This window comes from Sesamum indicum, linkage group LG4 (genome assembly GCF_026168435.1).
Source record: "Sesamum indicum cultivar Baizhima isolate 11 linkage group LG4, ASM2616843v1, whole genome shotgun sequence".
Classification (NCBI taxonomy): domain Eukaryota; kingdom Viridiplantae; phylum Streptophyta; class Magnoliopsida; order Lamiales; family Pedaliaceae; genus Sesamum; species Sesamum indicum.
In genome coordinates this window covers 11,754,476-11,766,491 of record NC_142660.1, presented here as the reverse complement: position 1 = coordinate 11,766,491, position 12,016 = coordinate 11,754,476, and the positions used below count along the sequence as shown (strand labels likewise).

General features: G+C 34.6%; 2 protein-coding genes across 12 annotated transcripts; one reads left to right on the top strand and one right to left on the bottom strand.

Moving 5' to 3' along the window:
• Positions 1-326: 326 nt before the first annotated feature.
• Positions 327-2,195, bottom strand: LOC105160315 (Yippee family putative zinc-binding protein). Of its 6 annotated transcripts, none has more exons than XM_011077640.3 (5): positions 2,106-2,195; positions 1,705-1,734; positions 1,493-1,524; positions 1,279-1,402; positions 327-748 (listed from the first exon to the last, which is right to left on the bottom strand). In XM_011077640.3, the coding sequence occupies exons 4-5, from the start codon at positions 1,369-1,371 to the stop codon at positions 521-523; spliced, it is 321 nt and encodes a 106-aa protein (XP_011075942.1). In that variant the 5' UTR covers positions 1,372-1,402; positions 1,493-1,524; positions 1,705-1,734; positions 2,106-2,195; the 3' UTR covers positions 327-520. The 6 variants fall into 6 exon arrangements, with proteins under 6 accessions (XP_011075942.1, XP_088735793.1, XP_088735792.1 ...); XM_088879667.1 differs by having other exon boundaries at positions 1,690-1,734; positions 2,106-2,151; XM_088879666.1 differs by having other exon boundaries at positions 2,119-2,137.
• Positions 2,196-3,615: 1,420 nt separating this feature from the next.
• Positions 3,616-10,416, top strand: LOC105160314 (RNA-binding protein 1). Of its 6 annotated transcripts, none has more exons than XM_011077634.3 (7): positions 3,616-3,895; positions 4,597-4,718; positions 4,819-5,044; positions 5,115-5,176; positions 5,269-5,350; positions 7,044-7,163; positions 8,661-10,416. In XM_011077634.3, the coding sequence occupies exons 1-6, from the start codon at positions 3,808-3,810 to the stop codon at positions 7,145-7,147; spliced, it is 684 nt and encodes a 227-aa protein (XP_011075936.1). In that variant the 5' UTR covers positions 3,616-3,807; the 3' UTR covers positions 7,148-7,163; positions 8,661-10,416. The 6 variants fall into 6 exon arrangements, with proteins under 6 accessions (XP_011075936.1, XP_011075938.1, XP_011075937.1 ...); XM_011077635.3 differs by lacking the exon at positions 8,661-10,416 and adding an exon at positions 7,277-7,608 and having other exon boundaries at positions 3,617-3,895; positions 4,822-5,044; XM_020693353.2 differs by lacking the exon at positions 8,661-10,416 and adding an exon at positions 7,277-7,608 and having other exon boundaries at positions 3,617-3,895.
• Positions 10,417-12,016: the final 1,600 nt, after the last annotated feature.

The following is a 12,016-nucleotide window of genomic DNA, read 5'->3' as shown; positions in this document are numbered from 1 at the left end:
GTGAAATACAGTTAAAATAGTAATAATGATGATAATACCAACAACCATAAAGCAGCTTCAGTGATCTAAGATGGCCCCCATTGTACGCTTCTGTACGAGGAAGAGGCGAACAACCACACCCCCAAGAGTTCTCAGTATTTATGCTGACAAGTTCTTCCACAGTTGATTCATATTAAGTCTGACAACCAATACCTTTATTTACAAAGGTAATACAGTGTATTTGTGAATTACAAGGAAACAAAGGATTAACAGAGCACAGAAGTATTCTATGCAAAGAGTGCAACTCTGCAGGAGATCGATCACTGGAAACGGTAATAGACATATGGTTAACAAAGAGACAACTTGTTCAATAAACTTGCAAATGTAAGATATCAAGACAGAACCAAAGTCTTTAATCCAACAAATCTTAAAATTTGGACAACTGCTGTACAGAATGCACACTTGAATGAATAAACTCCCACATGCGGGGTGAATTTATATTGCTTTATCAGACACGATCCCATCAGCTTACCACACAGTACTACCAGTTCTCCTTAACAATTTTCGACTTTTCAAATATGAATTTACCCTCTTTGTATTTCTGTGATGCCTCATAAGCACGTTCGTACTTCCACCCCAACACCTCATTGCAATCCGCACAAGAGATATCAGCAACTGTGTGGAGACCAGTCATAAGATGCCTGTCCTCCTTGACACCGACAACAATGTTCATGGCATGGGAGAATAAAAAGGCTCTGCCATGTCTTCCCTGGAATACAAGATTTTGTATCAAGAAAAAGATAAGAACCTCGTCCAACTAAAATACTAATAATAAAGCTTCTAATATATAATGAATAGTCAAAATTGTACTGGATTTATATCAATTACATTGCCTTTGCAAGAATCTTGAAGCTAAGATTCAAGAAATATCAACCCTGATTTGGGTAGAAGTATTCGTAATCTTTGTTCTAAGGCTGATTTCATTGCTTGCAGGCGCTGTAGAGGCACTGATTAACTAAATTCTAAATAGACCGTGTTCAGCTCTGGAACTTCACTCTACATGAATGCATGAGCCAAAATCTAATACATCATCATCACTACTAATTGACAAACAAATCGAATCATTATTTCCTATATTTAAAGTTGTTTTTATAAAATTCCTCATAGTTCTAGCAACCAAACACACATCATATCCAACTTGCCAATATTGGGAGCTACTGGTAATATAAGAGGTAGTCAATTAACAATAAGGGTACATATCTATAAGGGGAAATTTTCCGAACAGATGGAATGCTTCACCTGAAATGCCTTAGAGATTATGTCATCATGAAGTGAAACATGATTCCTGCATTTGTAGCAGCAATACAAGCGAGGACCAACTACTTCACCCATTGAACAAAAACTTCCAAGCCCAGAAACCTCACTGATTCCAAAACCACAATTCAAAGAAGCTTAACACCAACAAATAAAAGAAAAAGAAACCCATAGAAGGAAGAGACCAAATATCCTTTACCTTCACCGCAAACTCAAAGATGGCCCAGAAATCTGCATCAAGAAATATGAACTTCAGACACAGTATTATGCAAGAATATACCAGAACTGGAAACTTACAACACCTCACCAGTTCATTAAAAATGGAAAATCCAACTCAAGTAGAACAATTTATAAGAGGAAAGAACACAAGTTAGCCCATAAAAGAGATCCACATACAAGAAAATACTTCACCTTCAAGAGAATCAATGACGGCCCTCAAACCTGAACAAGAAGATGAGGGCACCAGTGTGTGTTAGGTCGGGAGATTATGCCAAATTGGATTGCATGATTTGGTAAAAAGGACAGTCAAGAAATAAGAAATTGGAAAGGAAAATCAAGCGGCTATGAAAAAGACAGCATTTTTCAAAGAGTAAACAACAAGCAAAATATATACAATAAATGAAAAAGAAACAGTGAGCGGCATATTATAATACTACACACAATATATCATCAAGTACAATAATTCAAGAAAAGAAACAACTTATATATTTTCACTGCTGTAATCTATGATTCTTTGCTTGGAATCGAGTAGAACTATTTTTACTGAAATGGGAATTACTGTTAAAATTTACATGGTATGTGGGAATACTGACCTGCCCACTTTACCTTGGAGTTGATAGCAGCCATTTCTAAGGTTCTTGGAGAGAGAAATGGTGAGTGGGAGGATTTTGTGCCGGGTTTTGAGTTTGATGGTTTTGTAGCTTCTGTGACAATGGGAAAGTTGGCTTCACGCGCGGTGTGGAGCGTGCGAGGTGAAGACAGGAAGATATTTTGTGATATTGGGCTTTGCTAATTTTGAGGTGCCTAATGCTGGGCTTTTGGGCCCTTTGCCTGTTTTTCAGGGTCTTTTCACAGAAAACTCCTACTTTAATGTTATGGGCTCAATTTTTTATATTTTTTAAATCAGAATATTATTTCTTTCTTAATTGTTAATCTTCTATGAATTAATAATAAATTCATATTATCAAACTTTTAAGTTCTGGAATAAATTCAAGTCCTTGTGTAATCATTAAACTGTGGAGATTTTTTGTGCTTTATATTTGGAAAAAAGTATATTTCTCTATGATTTAATAAATGAATAAGAATTCATTTCTCACATAATATTTTAATTAGGTTTACCATAATACATACAAGTTTGAACTAATGAACCCATAGCAAGACCATGTGAAGAACAACGTCATGCAATTTTATACACCATATCAGGACCACATTTAAATACTCTGAAATAATTAAAAAATACTTCGAGTATAATTTATATGTTTTAGATATATTTTAATTCCATTGCTACTACAGTATAATTCAAACTTGAGTATATAGAAACTCACAAGACTACATGATTAATAATTGTATTATTAGTTCATGTGAAATCATACAATTTTACCATATTTATAAGGGTTAATTACAACTGCTTCCCATAATGTTCGATATGATTACAAATACCCCTTGTGGTCTAAAAAATTATAAGTATGCTTCTCAAATGAAAAAGAATTATATATTTTTTAGATGGTGAAGTGGACATTACTATTTTATTATTTATATAATTTAAAAAAATAGAAATAAATATCTTAAAAAATATAAAAAAATTTGATCATGGATAAAAAAATAATAATTTATAGAAAATATTAGTTCATAAAATTATAATATATATATAAATTTATAATTCATACTTCAAAATAGCATTTTGGTCAATTTACCAAAAAAATTCAGATGAAAACTTAAAGGAAACGAACAGAATAAATCCGAATATTGAAATCAAGAATATATTTATAAATTTTTAAACAATAATAAATTATTTACAATTATATCGAATTTCATACGAGGTGATTTTAATTTATCATATTCATAAAATACATCCTATCTATGCTCCAAATATAATTTTTGCTACATTGGTTACTATTGGTAACTTAATTTGTTTATAATTTCACTGATTTAACACAAGAAGAGGGTATAACCAAAAGTATTTTCGGTAGTTAAAATGCGTATCATGAGAGAGCACAATCGATATAAGTGTGCAATTTAAATTATTTTTATCTAATTAAATATAGAAGAAAAAACTATATAATAAAAACTATAAAGAAGAGAGTGGGAAAAGAAAAAAAGAATGCTGTTTGGGAATTGGGATTGACGTGGGTATAAAAGGGCTGTCTACTCGTCATCTTGTCGAGAATGAAGGATGCGTTACACTCCCTTCCGGTCAAGCGAAAATCAGAATACAAAACCCTAACTTCGCCAATTGCTTGAGCTTGGCATTCTTTTCAATCTAATTCATAATTCTGTAATCAATCGAGAGTAAGAATGGGGGATGCTTATTGGAGATACGGCGACGGCAGGCAGCAGCCGGCGACGCTTCCTCAGGTGGCCAAGCGACCCCGTTCGGACTTTGGTAACTCTTCCCCCTCCATAATCATTTATCCTTTTATTGATACACGTGTGATGTGAATCTTTGGTGATTTTATTTGTATGGGCTAGGGATTGATATCTTGCTTTTTTGTATGCGAAAGTATCTGTATAATTGTTTCTGTTTCGGGTAAGCTGGGTTTTACGAGAACGATCGTCGAAGAAAAAAATTTTGTGAAGTTCTGATCCTGATTATGTGTACCTGGATTTATTTTAAATAGGCCGCTGAAGTATTTAACCTTAGTTAAGTCCTTATATCTGCAGATGCAGAGGAGGTTTCAATATTTGGATGATTTGTAACCTCTGATTCTTTTGTTGTGGTAAAAGCATGTCTACTGCAAATTTGTGTGTGAGGCAGGTCATTGAAATCTCCTTATGCAACTCTGCAGAAAATCGGCCTAAAGAATGTAAGTTCAGTTGGTGCTCAGAGGATAACGGGCCAAATTTAATGCATTTTTGCATTATGCAAGTCATAATTTTCTACTTAACACGGAGAGTGCAGTTTCACCAGAATGGATTAGCATATAGGATTCGTTGGTTAGATCACTTCTGAAGATTCTCTTGTTGTGGCTTCCTCACTGGTTTTTGGTTAAGGATTCTTATTATGATTTAGATGCTTATTTAATGTTTACTGAACTTTCCTTTATTAGTGAATTTACATGAACTTTCTATTTTCATGAATAAAAGAGATGCCGAGCGCCCATGACGTGCCCAGTTACTATGCTCGTGAGGAGGATAGGGCAGGACCCCGTATCATTAGAGATACTGAATCTGTCAATGCATCATATGAACGCTACTTGCGCAGCTCGGTATTCATTTTTTCTCTTGTTTCATTATTGGGATTGTGATTTTGTCTTTGCCTATCTATCTCTACCATATGCATTTGTAAAATATGGTGCAATCTACCAGCAGATTTCATCATATGGCGGTGAAGCTGGAAGATCTTTGAGTGGTGGACATCATCAGGTAGATGATCCACGGGGCATAGCAATTGGGGGATCAGACCCAGCAATGCCTGCAAAACCCCGCTCCATTGGAATGGGAGGACGGCCTGAAGTTCCACTCCCTCCTGATGCTAGCAGCACGTTGTTTGTGGAGGGTTTGCCAGCGAATTGCACCCGCAGAGAGGTTTCTCGTATCCTCCAGATTGTATAAGTTTTTCCCACTATTCCAGCTTCTTTTTGTTCCTTGATTTTAGTTTGCAGATATATTTCGCCCTTTTGTGGGCTATAAGGAAGTAAGGCTCGTGACTAAGGAGTCGAGACATGTGAGAATATGTCTTATTATGTATTTTTTGTACATGTAATGATGTAAAATTGTGTTCATTCTAATGATGCTGTTTGAAACTAATCTATGCAGCCTGGGGGTGATCCACTGGTGCTTTGCTTTGTTGATTTTGAGAGTCCAGCTCACGCGGCCACAGCAATGGATGCTCTACAAGGTGAGACCAGCACATGTTTTTATTTTATATCCTATGTAACTGTTGTTGCAACTCAGAAAGCCATTTTCTGGGTTAGTTTGAGAATGGTTCATGAATGTGGAATTCATTAAGAATTTAGTCCTTCATTTTGAATTTCAAATGATTGCCGCTGTGCACGAACACAAAGGGCTCCTTGTGCTTTTTGGGGGTTGAAGTCTTGATGGAAGATGGGGTGTATTGTGTTTCCCCTGAACAACTTGGCATCCATGTCTAATAAGTTCACAACAGTTGAAATTTAATAGCTGGCCTTCCTTTTCATGATGCAAATAATGACTCCAAAAGAATTTAGGATTCAATCCTTTTGCTGATAGGTCATAGGTAGCATCTCAATCCAGTATACACGTATTTACAGTTCTGATCTGTTTATTCATGTACACACTGGAGTCGATTAGAATTTTCATGATGTTCTAAAAAGAGCAATACACTCTGCAACCTTTCAGATGATTAGTTTTACTAGGAATAGGATGACCTCGACCGCTTGACGGCCATACTTATTCAAATTGGGCAGCGCAAGACCATCAGTTTCATTACTATGAGCACACTTATGCTTGTATAGAATTCCCTGTCTCTTCTATGATTATTGGTATGTGCTCGAAATAACACCATGCCTCTACCTTTACGTGTCTGCTGTGACTTCTCTCCTTTTTTCTGTGGAGAAATCAGAATACTGATCTTGTATCTAGTCTGAGGTGAGATTAGCTGCTCTTTTGGCTTGCAGTAAGCATTGTGAGTAATAGGGTACTGATTAGAGGTAGAGTGGGTTGTCCTTCTTGTCAGAAAGGAGCAAGTCTTGAAGAGATGTGTGTTCATTTTTCATGCATCCTTATCTTGGTGACTTGTAGTCATGGGATTGGGTGGAGTTGATATGTCTATTACATATTCACATGTTACAAATCACACATGAAGAGAAACTTTGTATTCAAAGTTAGTGTTGGCTTTTGACTTGACATTCAAGAGTGCTCCCAGGTTCTAATTATCAAAATTAAAATTTATATCATTGTTTTGGAATGTTATTGATTTGTTCATAAAAGACAACTTTATTAACTTCAATTAACAACAATTACAACTTAAAGCCACATTACCCAAGGAGCTGATGTGAGGTGAACATTTACACTTTTCTGTCATTGGGTAGATTAGTCATTAAAAGTTTGTTTAAAATTATGAACCAATTTTTCCTGAGAATTTGGTAAAACGTAAATAATCCACATCAGATTGTTGCAGTATGTTTACATTAACACTGAATTGTGATTTTTAATTAGCAAATTAATAGCTAGATAAGAATTGATGAATATAGAACTATAACTCATGAAATATGTCTTATTCATTACTCGAGTATTGGCCTCAAAGCTCTTAGTTTACTTTTATGCAACTTATTGGTATATGGAAACTCATAGTTCTTGTATCTTTATTCGCCTTCTGATTATGTTTGTGAAAAGATCCTATTGCACTGTTACCCGTGCTAGTACCAGGTTTTCTGCTTTGCTCATTTGGTAACTGTCTAATTTCTTGAACGGATATGTTTGATGAGTAAGAATTAACAATGAAGCGACCGTCGAAATCCTTACCATCACCTGTTCTCTAGTATACGTGGTTTTCCATCGCCAACTCAAACCGACGCCAGTTGCACGGTAAAATAGTCGAGCTAATCTTGCAGGTTACAAATTTGACGAGCACGACCGTGATTCAGCGCACTTAAGGCTCCAATTCGCTCGTTACCCTGGTGCAAGGTCGGGGGGTGGGCATCGTGGGAAACGTTGAGATTGTGATTTGACAGGTGAAGAATGCTATCATACGCTTGACCTTTATTATTAATAACCATTTAGGTTTCACTAAAAGTCGATGGTGGGCGATAAATTGCGCTGAAAATGGAACTACGCTTCTGTGTAGGACCCACTATATAAGGAGATTACGATTTGCGAGTATCGCAGCTTTGAAGTGTTGTGAAATTCTTGCGGATGCTTTGCTTAGGATCAGTGCGTTTGTGTCAATTGGATGGACGACTATTTGCATATACGGCTGTTGCCCTAACCTTTACCTTTATCTCCGATAGTTAAGAGACAACAGTGATGTTACGATATTTGAAACTACTTTGTAATAACTTCAAGTAATTTGGAACTACCTCCTAGGACTGCTGTTTTTATAGCCTCCTGCTGTAAGATTATCATTTCGTTGCAGTACAGATACCTTGGTTTCTTAATGCTTATTTCCCTTTATGTCCAGATTGATGTAGTTAGACGTGGTAGGCAGAACTGGTATCCTGTTTCATGCGCATATGTACGCGGTTTCAAAATTTCCCTTGAACAATTGAATGTCTTTTGGTATTCTTTCTACCAGAAATCTTGGGAATTCTTTAATTGGAAATATGTGAATTTACTGCAAAATTACAAAACACAAGGTGCCAAGAATTGTTGTTAATCAGATTTAACCACACATATTTGGTTGAAGAACTTGGTAACACCTGTGTGTTCTCTCACAAGTCTCCTAAAATATGGGATATCTTTCACTTTTCAGTGAACTTCAATTTTCTTGAAGATCTCACAAATATTGATTTATACTAGGTTATCTTAGCACTAAAGGAATGTCTAGATAACTTTGTATTTTTACGGAGTTGGAAAATGCTGGTCATGAAAAATATGTTTTCAAATGATTTGATGGGAAGCCTTCGGTGGTTTCTTTCTCTTCAAATTGCAACTCACCTCATATTAAAAATTTATTTTATTTACTTTCCTACATAAGAGTATGCTGTTTTGATTAAATAGTAATGGTCAACTTGTATTTCTGTCTACAGAAACCATATTCCAATTGTGTCAGCTAGTTATCCAACAGGCCCAATGTTTTGATTTGTGGAATGTGTTTCTGCCTTGTGAAACCATGCCTGGGGAAACAGTAAAAATACTCCATTCATCCTATGGAATCTCTTTATTCTGATTGGAATCATTCTACATGCATTACCGCCATTTTAGAATACTTTGGTAATTTATTCGGCCCGAACTGAGGAATCCCTTAGATATAATCTGCTACTTCAAGGGCAGTCCTTCCGTATTCACAACGGAAGTTAAATAAGGATTGAAATCATGTATGGGAATCATTTTAATAACCCCAGTTTAGTGGGCCTTTGGACTTGATATTTTTTATATAAACTTTGGAGCAATGTAGAATCAAGGCATTAAAGATGTGTCCTTGGATAGGAAAATTTGGTTATTCTGATTATGTTATCATCTTAAGATAGTCTGTAGTCAGTTCCTGACCTTCGGTTGGCTGTATTTTTCAGAAAATGAGAGGATGCATCATTCCTGAAGCTGACCATAGCACAAGACATCCTCCCTTTTGCCTTGCATTTGTCGTGATCACCGATTTGTTCAGTTCTGAAAATAGATAATATGCTATTGCTGTTTCTGCCTTAACTGTCCTCAAGCTGTCGCACTATTCTGGTTTTTTAGTGCCTTCTCGTATTTATAAGAAGTCATAGGCACACTGCTTCTATCGGATATTTTGCTGATGTAGAAAAAGGAAAGAGCATATGGAATCAGAAATTTCAGCTGGAAATGATAGAATGACTGGGCCACCTGCAGAGGTCAATTATGGATAATTCTTCACCATTAGCGATGCCCATGGTTGGCTCTTTCGTCAGTTTTATAGCAATTGAAACTTGCATCTGTATATCCGTACAGCTTTGGGTGGTGGATTAAAATGCGTAAAAGGTGGCCAACTGTTATCCCAGCTGAGCTTGAACGTTAAAAAAGAATCTAGCTTAGGTTCTGAATAGTCTAGTATTAGTTAGGGTCTAAGTATGGCAAGCGTTAATGCTCTGTAAGCTTTACAAATTTTAATGGAAGCAACATATGTCCTGTGAGAAAAGTGACCTGGTGAGAAACAATCATGAAATTTAATTTGTTTTCACTTGATGGCCTAGCTGGAAATCATCAATACAAGCTACACCAAGCAAAACTAATTTCAGATATTTATATACGTATGGAGTTTACTTACCATTGTTTCAAGTGCATTTTGGATAACTAGATGTCCCATGCTAAAAAAGAAGTACTTTTGAATGTCTGAGGAGGTGAATAGTCCAGTACTAGTTTGGGATTGCTTGTAGTGCATGGTTATTGCCTTTGTGATGTGGGTTTTTTCTTGTACATTGCGACCAGACCTGGACCTAGTAAACTTCTGCTCAAGGTCTTTATGATAGTTTATTTTCCAGTGCATTCTCATTGCCTCTGCATATATGCAAAGTATGTTACTTGCTTAGTTATAGAGGATTTTGATTATGGTTTTTTTAACTGTGGCCTGTGAGCACAAGTTCACCTAGTTGATTTCTCTTTTGAAAGGCCTTATTCGAAGTTATATTGCTTGTAGTACAGTGTTATTGCACCTATATATGTGGAGCCTCCCATTTGGTTGGACATATGTTTTCATGTTTAATTGTGGCAAAATTGATGTATCCATCCCCAATGCTTCCACTAGAGGAAGCATAGTGAAATCTGTTATTGACTCTTTAGAAGAGAAAGCAGATTAGTAGGGAAGGTAAAATGCAGCTGGGGATAGGTAAAGAAAGTGTAAAGGTACTGCAATGGAGTATTACAGGTTGAATAGCACTAAAATGGTTAGGTCATTGGAGGTCAAGAAAGCAAGTAATGTGAGGATGGCATTGGGGAGGATGACGGATGAATTGAACAGAAGTAGTCTCCATTTGGAGGATGTGATGAATGCTGTGAATTAGAACTTCTTCTCAGACATGCATTTGGATTCAGATGAATGTAACATTGTGTAAATTCGTTCATGAAAACTGGGTGAAAAATGATAATCCTGTCGATTGAAGTGATTGATCCTCTGTTGTAAAGCTAATACGACTTACTGAAGCAGTATATCATGAGCTATTAGATCAATTTTCGCTTCTTCTAGTTGGAATCATTCTTATGGAATTGTATGATATAGCGGCTGGCGCTAGAGAACCGCAGCTTCTACGATTTGATTCATTGTAACTCTTGCTACCTATGATTATGAAGTTTTACAATTATGTTGAACAATGGACTATGTGTACAGTTGGTGATTTGATTTCCTAGTTAGCAGGTTATAATTTAATATATGCTGGTTCTCTTTTTGTTTGGTAAAATATATGGTGGTTCCTGAAGATGCCTTACAATTGTATAAGAAAATAACACTATAAAATGGTGAATGGTATTGGCAATGAGTGGGCTTTGAATAATCGGTCACCATGTTTTATATTTTTTACAGTTGGACAAGAAAATCGCGCAAAAATGCAAGTGAATTGTAGATATTTGTTTGCGTCATATTTTGTATTATAAAAGTTTAATAATATACGACATGAAATTGAAAATAGTATAAATTTAATAATGGCACAACTAAATTCTAATTTTTGAATCAAACAATAAAAAAAATGAAACAACTGAAGATAAGAAATCGGTAGTGGGCCAAAAAAGAAAGGAGCACATAGAGTTCTATTGCACGTTGAATAAATTTTTTTTAATCAAATTATTTTTATATAATTTTTATGCGGTAACGTATGTAAGGAGGTATATTTTCATCTTTATAAGTGTATTTTGGTTACAAAAAATTAGTTTAACTTACAATAAGTGAATAATAAGTCGATTGGGGGTAATTGAATTTTATTCACTTTTTTTGCTATATCAGGAAATTTAGTAAATATTAACTAACGAAATGATTTTTTGTTAGATAAAAACAAACTTAAAGAGTATTAGATGCAATATTTCAAATCATTGAGGGTTTATGTGTAATTACATTAAATATCATAAAAGAGCGATATAAAATATTATATTCACTGTGTGCTTTTGAATATCCAACTTTGTCTTTTTATTTCAATTCACATATTCGAAAATTAAATTTGGTTATATGGCAACTTCATATTCTTTAGGGTAATGGGTAATCAATCACATCTATTCAAATTTGGCATAATTACAAATACGTCATTATAGTTTGAGAAATTATAAATATTTTTTTGATTTTAATGTTTGTCTAACAACGAGTTCATTTTGTTAGTTTTTGTTAGATTTTCTTCTAATTTTATGGTTAACTAACTAAAATTCTCTTTTAAAATATAAATAATAATTTTATATATTTATGATTTTTTAGAATATTTTATGACCTAATATTCTCATAAGAATATTTATCTTTCTCATTCAAAAATTTTGTTACATTTTTTCACATACTTTATTATTTTTTTTAAAAACTTTCAAAATTAAAATAAGATAATAATGTCCATTTTATGGTCTATGACTATATAATTATTTTCTACTTTAAGACAGATATTTTTAATTTTTCAAGCGAGGAGAATATGTTCATAATTATACCTTACCTTGTTTTTTAATATACCCACAATCAAAAATTTTCCTTTCCTACTTTACTCAATATTTCTTTTATCTCATAGTATTCTTTCTTTTCACGTTTCCATTTTTTATCCCCCTGCCATGTTTGTTGGTTTGTCGTTTTACAATTTACTTTTTATTTTTCCTCTTTGATTCGGTTCAAAATATGTTACCTTGATCTGGTTATGTAATTTCCTCAAATCTATAATGGAAATAAAATAGGTACGTTAGGCTTGTCGGGATCGTTTTCAACAAAAACACAAGTTACTTTGGATCGAGATAG